The 16,367-nt window shown below is 35.1% G+C and overlaps 2 protein-coding genes and 1 non-coding gene across 5 annotated transcripts; 1 reads left to right on the top strand and 2 right to left on the bottom strand.

The window, feature by feature from the left end:
* Nucleotides 1–209: 209 nt before the first annotated feature.
* Nucleotides 210–4,510, bottom strand: LOC144572183 (uncharacterized). Of its 3 annotated transcripts, none has more exons than XM_078321629.1 (9): nucleotides 4,294–4,510; nucleotides 3,666–3,866; nucleotides 3,173–3,314; nucleotides 2,917–2,987; nucleotides 2,129–2,177; nucleotides 1,610–1,689; nucleotides 1,420–1,514; nucleotides 1,012–1,108; nucleotides 210–762 (listed from the first exon to the last, which is right to left on the bottom strand). In XM_078321629.1, exons 1-9 carry the CDS (start codon nucleotides 4,403–4,405, stop codon nucleotides 656–658), a joined length of 954 nt encoding a protein of 317 aa, XP_078177755.1. In that variant the 5' UTR covers nucleotides 4,406–4,510; the 3' UTR covers nucleotides 210–655. The 3 variants fall into 3 exon arrangements, with proteins under 3 accessions (XP_078177755.1, XP_078177754.1, XP_078177757.1); XM_078321628.1 differs by having other exon boundaries at nucleotides 3,173–3,320; nucleotides 4,294–4,503; XM_078321631.1 differs by having other exon boundaries at nucleotides 2,138–2,177; nucleotides 3,173–3,320; nucleotides 4,294–4,503.
* A 6,978-nt stretch (nucleotides 4,511–11,488) lies between these two features.
* LOC144572237 (uncharacterized) lies at nucleotides 11,489–13,246 on the top strand. The gene is made up of 3 exons (XM_078321702.1): nucleotides 11,489–12,063; nucleotides 12,171–12,987; nucleotides 13,059–13,246. The coding sequence occupies exons 1-3, from the start codon at nucleotides 11,497–11,499 to the stop codon at nucleotides 13,244–13,246; spliced, it is 1,572 nt and encodes a 523-aa protein (XP_078177828.1). The 5' UTR covers nucleotides 11,489–11,496.
* A 1,005-nt stretch (nucleotides 13,247–14,251) lies between these two features.
* Nucleotides 14,252–14,323, bottom strand: TRNAG-UCC (transfer RNA glycine (anticodon UCC)). Its single transcript has one exon. It is a non-coding gene; the product is annotated as a tRNA-Gly (tRNA).
* Nucleotides 14,324–16,367: the final 2,044 nt, after the last annotated feature.

Below are 16,367 nucleotides of genomic sequence, written 5' to 3'. Positions count from 1 at the left end.
AAAAGAAAACTAAAGATTCACTTTCTTAAATTTCTCTTATTAAACACAGCTTAAAATTTAAGCCTACTCAACTTGCCAAACACCCTATCTAAGATTTAAGTAGCAAATAAACATAACCTAGAGCACATATTTGCCTCAGTTCTTACCCCTTTTCAGCATATAATAGGCAAAATTTACGTGAAAATTGGAAAGGAAGAACGCTGGGAGCATGGGATGCAGAAATAAGCAATTTAGTCCTTCAAATAACTAGCAATTTTCATTTTTTCAAACTCACTAATCATAGATATACAATTCCACACCTAACACACACACACACAGTAAATAACTAGCGTTTTGTTGCTTTAGGCTAAGTTTGCTATATGCTAGTTGCAACTTCAGCTCTTACATGCTTTATGTAACATCGATGCACTGGATGTTTGTAAGACACTATGTGAGGTGGTACTTGGTACCACCTCACAGATTCTATGGTTTCTATAATGGAAATCTGTGGGATACCCACTTTTATTCAAAACATACGCACATTACTTGCTAACTGTGACAGCCAGATGACCACAATTGTCCTGCCAAAAAATGTGACCAAATAACCAAGGATGCGCCAACAGAAACCAGTATTAATTTTGTGTAAGCCATCAGATCCAATTTGCACTAAAAAATGCTAGGTATTCGCAATATTTAGGCGATAGAAATTGGATCCATCAACATTCTCCATGACTAACTGATTCAAGCGTACGAGCAATAGAAGGCAAGATCTCCCCTTCCGTCCTGAAATTAACAACCATGTGATTAAGTTTTGTTGAGATGTTCACCAATGTGTAGAAGCGCAAACTTATGATTATTATTTATAAATTTCAACTTGTTTAAAGTCTGCTCAAGTCCAGAAATGGAAATTCAAAATAAACATGGAAAACTAGATTTAGAAAGAGGAATACAAACAGAGAGGCACATATATAAATGCAAAATTCATCAAATAGACATAGTAATAATACTTTATTTGTAGATTAGTATACATACCCAGGTCTAATTTCTCAGTATCATCTTGACTAAACATGGCACTTTCTCTGCCATTGGAGAAGAATGAATTTAACTTCTCGACCACTCCAATCAATTCCTATGATACAAAAAACATAACCAACCAACAATTTAAACAGATGTCATAATAATGCAAAAAAGGCATGGTTATTACCACTTTATATTTTTGCAAGTTTATCAAACAAATATTGTAAAGTTCTGCAAAACAAAACTATGCTAAAGGAGCATAGACTATTTCATGGTATACTGATATTCTTATGTTTGCACTTCTCACGTGTTATCAGAGAACAAAATGTCTCCCAGCAAACAAATATAATATAAAAGAACAAAGTATAAATATTGTTTATTATAAGAGGAAATATGAAAAGGTAGAATAATATAAATCCATACCTCCCACGTAGCAAGATTTCTTATATACACTGGCAGACTATCATAAACATCTTTGGATGCACTAATTTCTGCCACTTTAGGAGTACTTCCACAATCTAAGCAGCATTAAAAAATTGATAAACAAAAAAAAGGAACTTCCAAGAAAAATAAGTTATCAGACAAGAGCACAAGCCATTATCTAAGACTGTACCTTCAGTATTCCTGTTGTTTAATCCATTAGTTTCATATTGAGGCTTTGTCTCAACCCCAAAAGGCTGTTCCGCATCAAGACTACAGAGAGTTGTAACAAAAACATGTTATAATGGGAAGGAGAAAGAATGAAAGAAAGGCTTCTCAACATTATAATGAAAAAAAATGTGAAAATGCGACTGTTTAAAATATAACATTCTAACAGTATTTATGTTACCCTCTAAAAGATCAAATAGAAACAAAAAAAAAATTAGTGTCACTCTCTAACTGAGAAAATCAAACCTCAATCAAACACCAAATAAACTAAGAAAAACAAAAAGTAATGGGAAAAACACTCCTGCCCAAAATATAATTTGGGCACTGACCCATAACAGCAGGATCTGGTAGCCTTCCTGCGCAAAATGCTATGAAAAAAACATCATAATCACCCAGCCCTGACAAGTACTTCTAACAGAAAAATAAAGGAACATGTGATCAAAAGATGAATCAAAAAGATTGTTTAGGGAAATGCTAAGCAAACCTGAAAAACCTTTCAGATGATTCCTTTGGGGTTGCAAGAAGAGCAGCACCTAATCACAATTTCAAAAATGCTTTAGCTTCAGGTAGGATCATAATCCATACACAAATTAAGATTCCACCTGAGCATAAGATTTGCAATTTTCAAACCTGACCAGAAGGATAAAGGGGTCAGGTCAGGGACAGGATCCCAGGACCTGAGTATAGGTCTGACCAAACCAGTTTGCACTTTATAGTTAAAGGGCTAAACCTCCAATTAGCCCGACAATTTTCAGTACAAAATGCCAAAAGTACAAAAATGATCAAATCCAATTTGTGTGCGCCGGTAAATAACTAATTCAACCAGGTCTGCCCAACTCAATAGGTCGATGACCTAGTATGAACTAAAATTTTCAGACAAGAAGGCATGCTGGGTTGACCAAAATGGTTTAATTAATTAGAAGTAAAGGCAAAAAAAAAAAAAAAAACCTCTATCTTATAGTGGTTCTGACAGTTATTTCATTTAAGAACACCAAGAGGTGTTACTGGTATAAGGATAAAGAGCTTTTCTCAATTTGGAACTTTTGAGGCTATTTCTATTTCTAATTTGTTTCTAACAGGGAAACAGATGTAATGCTAGTGCATGTGATTTGATTTTAATTTCCAAGAGAGACATTTCAATCCTTTATAATATTTCTCATACTTGTAAACAACCTAATAGTGCAGGCCTGCAGGGTGTTTCAAAATGTCAAAAATTGTGATTGTTACTTGAGCTATGCTTCTAAAAGAATTTTCAAAATATAAACCAATTACCTTGAGAGGATAGGGTTGCCAAGCAAGCATCTGACAGACCAAGATTTTTTAAAGACAAGGATTCCTCAAATCTAAAATATTATGTTAAGAATACAAGAATCATTTACATCTCAGTACCACATCAGTCCAATTCCTGTCTAGCTATATATAATGCTGTAGTGCCCATCTATGCGGGTCAAAAAAAAGAATAGCTTAGGTTTTAGGGTTTAGGTACAAATCAGTACCACACAAAGCATGAAGCATAGGAAAAGGATACAAAGCATCATCATCTAGGAACCGCCTTCTGGATCTAGCAACAGAGACAGATCCACATGTCAGCTCAGGCCTCTCCAACTGGATTGGGCTTTCTAATATGCTATCCACATTCAAATCCATGCCAGCATCAGAAGATTCGATCTCTATCTCTAGAACAATAAAAATGAAAAGTAGTTAAATTTTTAAGAAAATATTTCTAACTGAAGAACCTAGGTTAGCTACCTTGTAGAAGTTAGTCAATAAGCAAACAAGCAAGGTTTGTCAATAAATTTAATCAGCTACACATTACATCACCTACCCAATTTAAATTTTTAGGAACCATGATAATACAAACAGTAACCGCGCCAAAATTGATCATTTTCTTTCGGTATCTTTTTGTTGATTGTAAGTACTATTATCAGGCCACACAATCAGTTTCCACATTAACACTAATGTAAGGTCTGACTACTGAATTCCAATAAATAAGACTGTAAGAAAGATATAAGTTCACTTACCAGGTACATACCCAAAATGTGACATTTGATCCTCTATATCTGAAATATACTTTTGGTTGATCTTAAGAACCTCGTTACAATGGCCAAGTAACTCCTCAAATGAGACGGTACCCAACACCATTGAGTCAAGGTGGTTTAGGTCACCATTGGCAGATGAGACATGTTTGTCCATAGAGTTTAGAAACATTGATACAGCCGATTCTACAGCAAGAAGAGGTGACATTAAGAATAAAAGTCACAATTGTTGATTCCCTGAGGGATTAGAACCAATAAGAGGTGCAAGATTATAATGTACAGTGTTTGTCCCGGTAGGTACTAGTAAGGTGATTTATTCTTGGAATGTAACCTATTACATTAAAATCCAATTGTAATCCCGTTTCATATCCAACTGGGAATAAGTTCAATTCCAAATCCAGCATACTATACAACAAGACAGTACATTAAGTGGCTGATTTCAGCTAATGTTCAAACCCTATTCCAGTTTTGCACGAAAAATTGCAGAAGAAAATAGGAAGTAGGACTGATGCTGACAAACGCGACTTGTATGCCACTCGCAGTGTGGCCATCCATGCAAAGCAGATCACTGCAAATGAAGGAAGAAATCAGGAGAGAGTAGAGAGAGAGATACCAAGGGGGATGGGGGGACGTGAAACGTTGTCGGAGAGGGAGGCGGAGGCGGACTGGACGGAGGTGCAGACGCCGGAGAGCGCCTTGCAAAAGCTGGATATCGCCGCCTCCATTGTTCGCTCTTTTCCCTCTCTTTTTTGGTCGCGAGAGACTGAGAGTGGAGGAGATACAAAGGACAAGGAGGGATGATTTTGAAATTTGGGATGCGAAGAGAGCAGTCGGAGACTCGGAGGTCTTGCCTCTTGGGCTCACTAATCAATTATTCAACACCGGTAACAGAAATTTTAAGTTTAGATCCAGACCGTCTGATCTTCTTTGGCACGAATATTGAAGTCCCCGGGGATTTCATTTTGAACCGGATTATCCTTGATTCTGATTGGACGGTCCAGATTTACACTCAAAGTTTATGTTACCTCAGACTCAGAGAATACGGACTCCTACCAAGTCCTAATTTACAGATTTAACAAGGAGCGATTTGATTTTATGAGAAATTTAGATATATAATCATCATAAATAAATACATGATTTAGATATCATTCCATTCAAATTTGAAAATTAATTATTTCTCCATTAAATTTAACTCTCTTTTTTTTTGGAAAAAAAGACTATAAGAGCCTGTTGCATTACCAATTTAACTGAATGAACAGTTTTGCTCCTTATTTGAAATCATGTATCCTTATTAGTCCTGAGTCCTGACTGCTTGACTGCAATGCAGTTTGTTTAGAACTGAGATGACCATATCCATTTCTTGCAACACACTGCATCATCCATTGAGTTCAAGTATGAACCGTATGATCTGAATAAAAATCCCTGCTATCCCTTTTATTTGGGCTACAAAAAGCACCAAATTATAAACAAATTATAAAATGCATGGTATGCTTCTCGGTTTGTGTGAGGCTAGAAGGAATGGGCCATGAGGGCGTTTGTATAGAATGTGTATCCTCTACATTAACTCAAAAAGAATTATTTTGAGTTAATGAATCTCAACCGTTTTATTTTAAACATAGCAAATTTGGCTCTTGCCTATAATATAGGATCCCTTTAATATTAGTGCGGATTTAATCTGCACGAATTTTAAAACGAATCGGATGGTCAAGATTCATTAACTCAAAATATCCCCTTTTGAGTTAATGCAGAGGATACGAATTCGTTTGCATAGGTCTATGATTGTAAATATAATATTTTCTTACAGGGCGGAACCAAGGCCTGAGCCAGTCTGGACCCTGGCCCGGTGGCCCCCCCTTAGCCCAGAAAAAATACAGATTCTCTTTAATCAAAATAAAATGAGCACCTCCGTTTATGGGCGATGGCACTCTAGCGAAGTCTTTGCGTCTCCGTATCTGGTGGGCTTCACGTCTCCACGACGAGGTGACTGGGCTCCACGTCTCTCCGCGCCACGCCAAAGCGACAGCCGACAAGCGTCTCCGACTTCGTCTCTCTACGCGGCTCCGCACCGTGCCGCCGTGGATGGCTCTGCGCAAGAAATAGATTCAGGTTCTTGTTCTTTAATTTCAACCTTGCGTCCTTGTCTAATGGGCTAAATGCATCTTGGTTAATAAATTCAGTTTTAAGATGTATGGTAAAATATAATAGAAAAAAGAATAAAAAAAATGATAAATTTAATTTGCAGTTTGGTGCTACTCATGTTTTTCTTGTGTGGAGGCAGAAGGCGTGAAGCTAGTAGGCTAGTAGCTAGACAAACATCACAAACTTCGTCATTTCTATGTATAAATAAATCAAAGTAGAGACTAATCTGTCAAATTAAGTAATTCCTCAATGAAGTTTTGTCTCCTCTTTATCGCAATTCTTTCTGATGGTAATTTCATATTTCAATTATAGTAATTACTAATGCCTAACTGATTTCTCAAACTTAACCTCAAATAGATTTCATATTCCAATCATATGTCATTAATGATTTTTTTTTATCTGTTGAATTGTACTATTCTTGTTTATTTATTGTCATTTTTTTTTGTTATTAATGGATTCATTATAAGATTGTTTCTTTAATTTTTTTCTATATAGGTTGTTTTGATGTTTTGTTTTAACTTCAAGACTAGAGGTCTACTTTTACCCGATTACCTGATCTGATCCGAAACCGAACCGGATCCGATTAATTTGGATAGGGTATGGTTTAAAAAATATAACCGATTAAATTATGAGTATGGGTACAAAATTAATAATTTAATATCCGATCCGGATCCGAACCGAAACCGATACTGTAATGGGTAGGATATGAGTGTCATTTAATTATCTGAACCCATAACCGGACCTGACCCGATACCCGTATAAATACCCGATAAAATATATATTAATAACTCTGCATCAAGTTTTTGTGTTAGATAATATATTTCAGCTGAGCTATAATTTGATAAAACTTAACCAAATTTATGCTACTGTTTTACACTACCCTTTAATTACATCCTTAACTAGCCCTTTAATTACGCCCTTTAATTTTTGTTCTATATTATACACATGTGACACGTGACACATGATTGTCAAATTTATTCTTCCATAACCAGCTTATTTTATACATTTTTTCTTCTATTACATTCAATTCATAGATTTTTTTGAATTATAGAGAATGAAATCATCATCTCTAATATTTTACTTTCTAAAAATTATATCTCCTCCATCCTCCTAAATTCAAAAGCAATTAACAAAAACTGAATTCAAAAGCTATTAACAAAAACTGAATTCAATATTTTTTGTTACACCATGAGTACTCCAAACAACCAACAACCAACTAATAATTTAGAGTTATTATTTTTATTTTGCTATGTAGCATGATATATTTTATTATTTATAAACATGATTAATAGTATAATTTTTATTTTGCAATAGTTTTTAATTTATATTGTAATGATTTATTATACGAGATGTTTAAGAAATTATAATTATATTTAAATGTAAATAATTTCTCGAATACTTTGGAGTTGTGACTTATACCCGCTCTGGATCCGGAACCGCCCCGTATCCGAACCGGACCCGATAATCCACAAACAAGTTACGGGTATCTATCTACCTGGAACCGAAAGATTGGACCCGAAATATCTACGGATAGATAGGTATCCGAATCCGGACCCGACCCGATTTGAAACAAATAAGTATATGGATCGAAATTTGGACCCGGACACTTTTAGGGTCCGGATCCAAATATAATAGTACCCGGACCCGACCCGACCCAATAGCACCTCTATTCAAGACATGAAGAACGATTCATCAAATAGATGCTTTGTTACTTAATCTAATATTTATTTTTGTTAAATATTTTATTTTAAAAGTAAAAGACTATGACAATTGATAATTGTTGAATATTTTTTTTATCATTTTTATCGTGTAACATGAAACTAAAACTGATATTCCAAGAGTGAGAGAAACTAGTTAGGCCCTCCTACCAATTATTTCTGGTTCTGCCACTAATAACTTATATTATATTTGTTAGTTTGGCACTTGCCAACTAACCATTAAAAAAAAAAGTTAGATTAATTAGAAGCGAGTTGTGCATTATGTATTTTTCTAATGAAAAGTATATCAGCAAAAAAAATTATGGTAGCCGCCCGGGCCATCTTCATGGAATAAGCTATATGCTTGAACTTTTTATTTATTTATTAATATATGCTTCAACTAAATTGGCCTTTAATTGAGATAACGCAGTACGTGTGTCTATTTTTGGTTACGTTTGGATGACACGTGAGTAGCACTAATTCAGGAATAGCTGCTATTTTTGGCGAGCTATTCTCAACACAGCACGTTTTGATGAAAAAAAAATGTTATTCTCAACAAAGGAATAGCTCAGGTTAGCTGCTATTCTGTTATTCCTATGAAATGTTGGATTAGCAGCTATTCTGAACCCAGAAATAGCTGTTATTTCGAGTTATTCCTTGATTCATCCAAACACATCAGTATTTATTGCCTAAATTTGATTCTTGATTCGTTTGGTGAGAATGCTAGAGAGTAGGGACTCGAAGTCTGCGCAGTCTACTGGCCATGCTATGCTTATATTTGGATGCATCAAGAATAACAATATTTGTGTTATTGAGAATAGCTAAAATAGTTGCGATGCTCTATTTTTTATAAATATTGGAATAACTATTATTTGGAAGTGTAAAAAGAGAGAAAATATTTTATTCTCGAATTTCAGTTAATACAGTTCCGAAACAACAAAGTTGACATCACTTATGTCATCTCCACGTCGTAACAATTCGTTTAAGACCTCACTTACCTATCTTTCATCTTAATTAGCACATTGTTAATACTATTATTTCTTGTTTATAGCTATTCACTATTCCAAATGTATAATCCAAACAATATTTTTACTAATTTGCATAACACTATTTTCACACTAATATGAAAATCACTATTTTTTTTTCTCTATTCTCATATACTAATTCCAAATTTTACCATTCTAGTTCTTCTAGCTCCCATCTAAATTTTACCATTCTAGTTCTTTTAGCAACACATAATTTTCAATATGAGACAAAACTGGTTTTTTTAGTTTTTCATTTTGTTTTTAAGTGGTTAATTAAGAAATGAGTATACTAATAAAATAGTTAAATTTAGATGAGAAAATAATGAATTTTCAATTGCATGAAGAAATATCTAAAATTATTTATTTATGATGTATAGATGTCTAAATTTCTAAAATTTTATATATTTTGTGCAGTCGTTGGTTCAACTTTTATTTTTTTTGGTTATAATATGAAAATAAACATCGGATTAACCTATTGTTAGTTTTTATTTAATTATGTAGCCTATGTAATTATTGTGCACCAATTTTATTTACATAAATTAGTGAAAAGACATGAGTAATTTTTTATGGAAAAATTCATATTGCTATATAAAATTATACTGGTCTCAAATGTTACCTCAGAGTTGTTAAATACTTCTCTTATTTAGACGCACTCTATCATGAAAACCTTGTCCATTTATTTAAAAAAAGCTAGAAGTAAAGGAAAGACGCTTAAGGTCTTCATCATCACATATAAGGAAAACTATTAAAAATCAGTATTTATGATTCCGTTTAATGATGTCGTCACTCCATAACTGTAAGATTTAAACTACGTTTACTATTTTATTTTGAATTTATGGATTATGAATTGTTTGTGTTCTAATTGCAAAACACATTATGATTTTATGACTTCTATCACCTAATGCCTATTTTTTCGTCATTTATATATCATTGATTATGAAAGTTTTAAAATTTTCTTGATCACAATTAAAAACAACTATGGGTTATTAAAAACATGGAAAGTTATAAAATTATAAAATGAGTGAAATTAATTTGAACATAATATAAAAAATTATAAATAACGTGTTATTAAATTACAATTTACTATAACAAATGTGATTAAGTTGTAATTCCCCGGTTGGCTTGTGATAATTTCAAAGGCGACTGAAGAAAGGAAACATTCCAAGTTAATGTAAGATCGAAGAATTAAAGGAAAATAATATTGCAAGCTGAATTAATTAAAAATACAACATGCATATTGGTAATTGGTGTGATATCGGTCTCATCATAATCATTTTCTTTTCGGCTCTACCTGCCAAGTGCCAAGTAACTTGCATTGCAAGCGCAGTGTATGAATAAAATAAGGTAAACTTAGACCATTGAGGTGGACATGGTAACCTACTAACCTCCACTTTTTTGTTCCTTTCCCTTCCACTTTTCATGACAGTAGCGGCCATCCATTTTTCACGAGTTCTCATCGGAACACAATATATATATTAGTTAGGTAGAAATTGAATTTTTATGAACTCACTTAAATAGCGGCCATTTTTATTAATATTCTTAAAAAAATAGAAAATTTTAAAAATGCCCCTCTCTCTAATTTTTTTTCATACATGCCCTGACCGCCTGGGCCTGGGGCGGCCCAAAACAGCTAGTGAGGCGTCCCAGGGCCCGGCGGCCCATACCTTAAGTGAGGCGCCACCCCCTGGGGCGCCCCACTAGTCCTGTGATTTAAACGCATTTTCTGCCTCTGTCACTTCCCGATCTCAGACCTTCTCTGGAGGCGATAACTGGGGAAAATAGGTATGTTTTTTTAATTATAATAATTAGTAATTATAATTATAATAATTAGTAATTATAATTATAATAATTAGTAATTATAATTATAATAATTAGTAATTACTGTTCCAAATTTACTGTTGCACTTACTGTAGCGTACTGTACATTACTGTTGACATTTACTGTAGCGTACTGTACATTTACTGTTGACCTGTACTGTATCGTACTGTACATTATTGTTGGTATTTACTGCAGCGTACTGTACAATTACTGTAGCAATTGCTGTACACCTACTGTAGAAAAATTGTAATTTTTTTTAATTTTGTTTATTTATTTTTCAATTAGTCATTTATTAATGTACCCATTATTATGTCATGTAATACTTGTAAATTTTTTTTTTAAAATGTAGTTTGTTAAAGAAGAGATGTTAGTTGCACTGTATGTCGGCGGCAAGCTAGAAAGGGATGAAGATGGCGTGCATTACACGAAAGAAGTCGCATTTGGCTTCGAGATTAATGAAAATACCACATTTGAGGAACTGAAGCAGCTAATATACGAAAAGACATCTGTAAACCCCAACAGGTATGAAATAGAGTTGGCTACACGGATTGACAACTCACGTGGGGGGGGGGGGGTAGACCTTACTTTGTTAAGTTTCCAATAACAGATGCCAATTTGTGGAGAGTTGTGTATACTCAATTTGTAGCTTGTGGGGTCCCGGTAATGGACATATATTCGAAGAGGGTTCCCCGCACGAGGGCTGGACCTTCAAGTTCGGCTGGGGCTGGACCTTCAGGTTATGACAACCAGGGGTACCATCAGCACTCCCCTTATGACCACCAGGAGTACCACCAGCAATCCCCTTATGACAACCAGGGGTACCACCAGGAGTATCACAGCCCCGGTAATGACAACCAGGGGTACCACAACTCCCCAGAAAATACTGAAGAGTTACCACTACCACCCAGACAGACACCCATAATCCCTAGATTTCCAACTATGCCAGAGTCAGGACCGGTACCCGTTAATCGAAATGATGTTGATGTTGATGCTATTGATGCCGTACCAGAAAGACACAAATACAAATATGTAATCCCAAAATACAACAGGCTGTGGAGAGGTCGTGAACTTGCGATTTGCAGGATATTTGGTAGTTGGAAGGACTCATATGGCTATCTGGCACCATTGCTCCAGGCCATGGCAAGTACAAATGTCGGCACCGTATATGAGCGATGGCATGGCCCTTTTTTTGATAAAGACGGTGTACTAATAGAGGGAGCTAAACAATTCAAGGGCATAGCATGGGCTTTTGGTCCTTGTATCCAGGCTGTGCCATACATCAGACCTGTTATCAGCATTGATGCATGCTTCATGTCTGGCCGTTACGAGGGGAGACTACTCATAGCATGCGCATATGATGCTGAGAACCAGCTGTTGCCTTTGGCGTTTGCAATTGTTCGTAAAGAGGACGGCGAGAACTGGGGATTCTTTATGCAGTTTTTAAGAAGACGGGTGATTGGGGAAGGGAAGTTTTTCTGTGTGATATCAGACCAGCACAAAGGAATAAAATATGTTTTTGATCGTGAAGATTACGGTTGGTCAACACGTACTGGCCAGTGTGTGCACAGGTTGTGTATGCAACACGTTGCGGAGAACCTTTCCAAGGCAACCGGAGGCGACACGTGGGTTACTGATACATTTAGATGGAATTGCAGAAAGAAAAAGCCGAGAAGGGTGGTAGAGATGACTAGCAGTTTTGCAAGGGTACATGCATTTCAATTGTTTACATATATTATTGTACTTTAAGAAAACAATTTTTTTTTACTACAATTGTTTACTTACATTATTCTATTTCCTTATTTTCTATGTAGTACATGCCAAAGGCAAATCTCTACTTAATGAAGGTGGGGAAAAATAATCCCCGAGATGTCAACGAAGATCCAGCATACGAGAAAATATATCAATCCCGGGATGGAGGTTGGCGTTGGGGAATTATGACCACCAACGGATCCGAGTCGCTGAATGCAGTATTCAAGCAGAGCCGGATGTTGCCTGTGGCTGCAGTTGTAGAGGACACATTCTACAAGTTAAATGCCTGGTTTCAGGAACGGCGTGCTAAGGCCGCAGAATTAATAAGGATGAACCAGTCATTTTCAACAAGGGTGGAGGAGAAACTAAGACGACACAGAGACAAAGGTGCAACCATGACCGTGATCCCGATGGGTAACGATGGAACAGAATTCGAAGTGCAAAATCCAAATGAGTACGTTCCTACCACCCGTAAACCAGACGGCACTATGGCGTTTGTCAAGAGGGCTTGCAAGTACGTGGTTAAATTCGGAGATGCCAGGGCGGTAACCTGTACATGCCAAGGACCCCAGCTAAGTCACATACCCTGCAGTCACGTGATGGCGGTATGCCGAGTGAGGAACTACTGTGAGGATCACTATGTTGCTGACATGTACCGTACCGATTACCTTGCTTCCACTTGGGGTGGATCTTTCCATTCTTATCCTGATCAGCATGAGTGGCCTACATATGTCGGAGATAGAATATTACCTTCAGAAGGATGGATAAGAAAGGGAAGGAGGAGACACAAGCGTATTGTAATGACCATGGACGAGATGGGTGGTAGGCGACCGTCGGGAAATCGGGCTCGCCGTTCTGTTTCCGACAGGCGCAGGGCAGGTACGTAGAATTGTACAAAATTTATTTATGCTTTAATTATATTACTAACTGAATTGCATTGTTACATTTAGATGCAATAAACGAACACAACGAAAGAGAAAATGCCAGAGTTGTCGCTGAAGCAACCGGTAGAACACAACCCCCTCCTCCTGTAAGCCAATCATCTAGTAGCCAAGCCTCTACAAGTAATGCCGCACCTGCCACTGGTACCAGAAGAACTAGTCGTTTGTTAGGTTTATTCAGACGTGGTGGCAGATAAACTTGCTATTTTGCTTATGCGAATTGATTTATTTGGTATATGTGTATGTGTATGTGTATGTGTGTGTGTGTATGTATATGTATATGTATGTGTATGTGTATGTGTATGTGTATGTGTATGTGTATGTGTATGTGTATGTGTATGTGTATGTGTATGTGTGAGTTTTTTTGTATGTGTATGTGTATATATGTATGTGTATATGTGTATGTGTATGTGTATGTGCATGTGTGTATGTGTGTATATTATACATATAGTTCACCAAAGAAATAAAAATAAAAATTAAAGTTATAAAAATTTACGACATCACTTCGTAAATATATCAAATATTATATTTTTTGGCATACACATACACATATACATAATATTTTATTTTTTGACATACACATATACATAAACCCAACACTTTTTTCAACAAAATTATTCAAATCAAAATACTAAGATTTCTCAAAAAAAAAAAAAAAAAAACCAAATTACTAATGGGGCGCCCCAGGGGGTGGCGCCTCACTTGGGGTATGGGCCGCCGGGCCCTGGGGCGCCTCACTTGGTGTTTTGGGCCGCCCCTGGTCCAGGCGGTCAGGGCATATTTAAAAAAAAATGAGGAACAGGATTATTTTTAAAATTTTCTTTTTTTTCAGGGATATTAATAAAAATGGCCGCTTAAATAGAATGTTGCTTACAAGTTTTTTAATATATATTATTACAATTTGTTGAGTGATTATTATATCAACAATTTCATAAATTAGTTTATGTTATTTATTACATCAATTCCATCCGATCATTTCTCGCAGTTTATTAAACGAATATTATTATAATAATTGACTTTAAACAGTATTTTATCAAATATTAAATAATATAAAACTTAATACACAATCAGTTTAAGACTAATAGAGTGTACAATCTTGTCATTTGTTTAGAAGAACATCGTCAAATAAAATCTCTCTCAACGGATCCAACACAACTGCCCTGAACTCGTGGAATCAATCAATTTTTTCAAAAACATAAAAATGCGTCTGCCGGGAGTCGAACCCGGGTCTATTGCTTGGAAGGCAATTATCCTAACCGTTGGACTACAGACGCTTTTGTTATTTTGTTGCTTTTAAAATTATATCATTAGAAACCTAGAATATTAATATTCTTCTTCCCGGTAAGTAACATTTTTTTTTTCTTTCCCAACTAGGAAGAAAATTACATTTTATTTTTTTTCCCAACAATCAAGTAAATTAAATAACATTTTTTTTCCCCAACAACCCAAATAAATAAAACTTTATTTTTAGCAACTATCAAGTAAATAACATTTTCTTTTTTTCCCAACTACCAAGTGAATGACATTTTCCTTAACATTTTATTCTTCCCAACTACAAACTACAAAGTAGATAACATTTTATTTTTCCAAACTACCAAGTTAATAACATTTTCCGGAAAAAAAAAACCCACCAAGTAAATTAAATGTTCCAAACGAAAAACCTACCAAGTAATTAACATTTCCAAAAAAACTGCCAAGTAAATATCTTTCAGCTGTAATTCTTTTTTTTTTTTTTTTTTTTTTTTTGTAGAACGGGCTCCCGTAAAAACAATTGTAAAACAAAAATCCAAGTATAAAAAGAAAAGGGGTTGGTGAAAGAGATACGTGGTTTAAAAAACGGATCAAAATCTGTTGTTATTCTCGTGCATGAACAGTGTTCCTGCTATCCCTGTTTTTTTAAATTCAGTCATTGAATTGTTTCGAGATGCATGCATAGAAAAGTCTTGAAAAAAGTTGCTTTGAGATTTCTTTTCGAAAAAAATTAAACTGTTGAATTCAGAAAAATAAAAATAGAAAGATTACTGTTTACAAAAAGATAATAGCAGAGGATTTCGTTCCTTAAAAAACAATACCAATCTAGCAATATTGCATGGGAATATGTGCAGAATAATACAAAAAGGACAAATTTGCTTTAAGATATCGGGTGTACCGGCAGGAGAAGGTTGATCACCAGACAGATTTTGTTTATTTAATACCTGAGCGGTTTGATATTTAATTTTCTTCTCGAGACTGCAAAGTTATATTATGTATTGTAAAATTCAAATGTACAACTGAAAATATTTAACTTTTAATTAATAAATATTCATTAAAATTTGAGACCAACTTAATTCAATTCATGAAGTTAGTTAATTAATTAATTTATCGTGCGATCATCTATCAAAATTAAATTCAAAACTAAACAAAAGTCATAGCAATATATCTGCACTATAGTAGAGTTCGGCTAGTATGACATCAGTGTCATATGACATGAACTACAAAATTGATTGAATATACTTCAAAGGATTAATCCAAACTGTTCAAATCGATTTACTTTATGAGTGATGCATTTACATGTAAAATATTTATATTTTATAGTCATTTTAGCATCAAATCAAGTGGTCAAAAATGTTAAAAAATGAATGAATTAAAATTAACTTTAAAACTCACACATTTGACCGCTTGACTAGATACTAAATAAATTCGAAAAATTATAAATTTTACATGTAATACACAACTAATGAAAATAGATGAGTTTGAACGGTTTGAATTAACTGTTTGAAGTCGATTCAATAGATTTTAGAGTTGGTATTACATAGGTTGAAATAATACTGATATCATACTAACCAAATTCACTAAAGTAGATGTATTAGGAAGTGCGAATGTTACTTGGGAGGAGGAGGTCCCTGGAAATGTCCCTGGAAGGGCATAGGAACTATTTAGTCAATAATATTCGTTAGTTAACAGGGACTGATTGGTTGATAATGAGACAACTGCCCAAGTTCATAACAACTATGGACTCTTCGGGTCGTTTGGCAACAAGGGATTAAGAGTCAGTGCTCAATGAAAGGTAAGGAGGCTAAAGGAGGTGATCTTAATTCGTGCTAAGGAACCAGTGTTCAACGGGGCTGTTCGGCAACACCTCTTAATCATAGTTAGGATTAAGTCTTAAGGAAACTTAAGGAATCGATGTTCGGTTGGCTTAATCCGTGAGTGATAGCTAATTGAGGAGGCTAAATGAAGGGGTAGATGTGCTTTAAGACCCGGGTGGAGAATTAAGATTCAGGCAAAAGGAGACTAAACGATGTAATCTTAATCCGTGCTAAGGAATCGGTGTTCGGT

This window comes from Carex rostrata, chromosome 20 (genome assembly GCF_964058835.1).
Source record: "Carex rostrata chromosome 20, lpCarRost1.2, whole genome shotgun sequence".
NCBI classification, from domain to species: domain Eukaryota; kingdom Viridiplantae; phylum Streptophyta; class Magnoliopsida; order Poales; family Cyperaceae; genus Carex; species Carex rostrata.
This window is presented reverse-complemented; position numbering and strand designations above follow the sequence as displayed.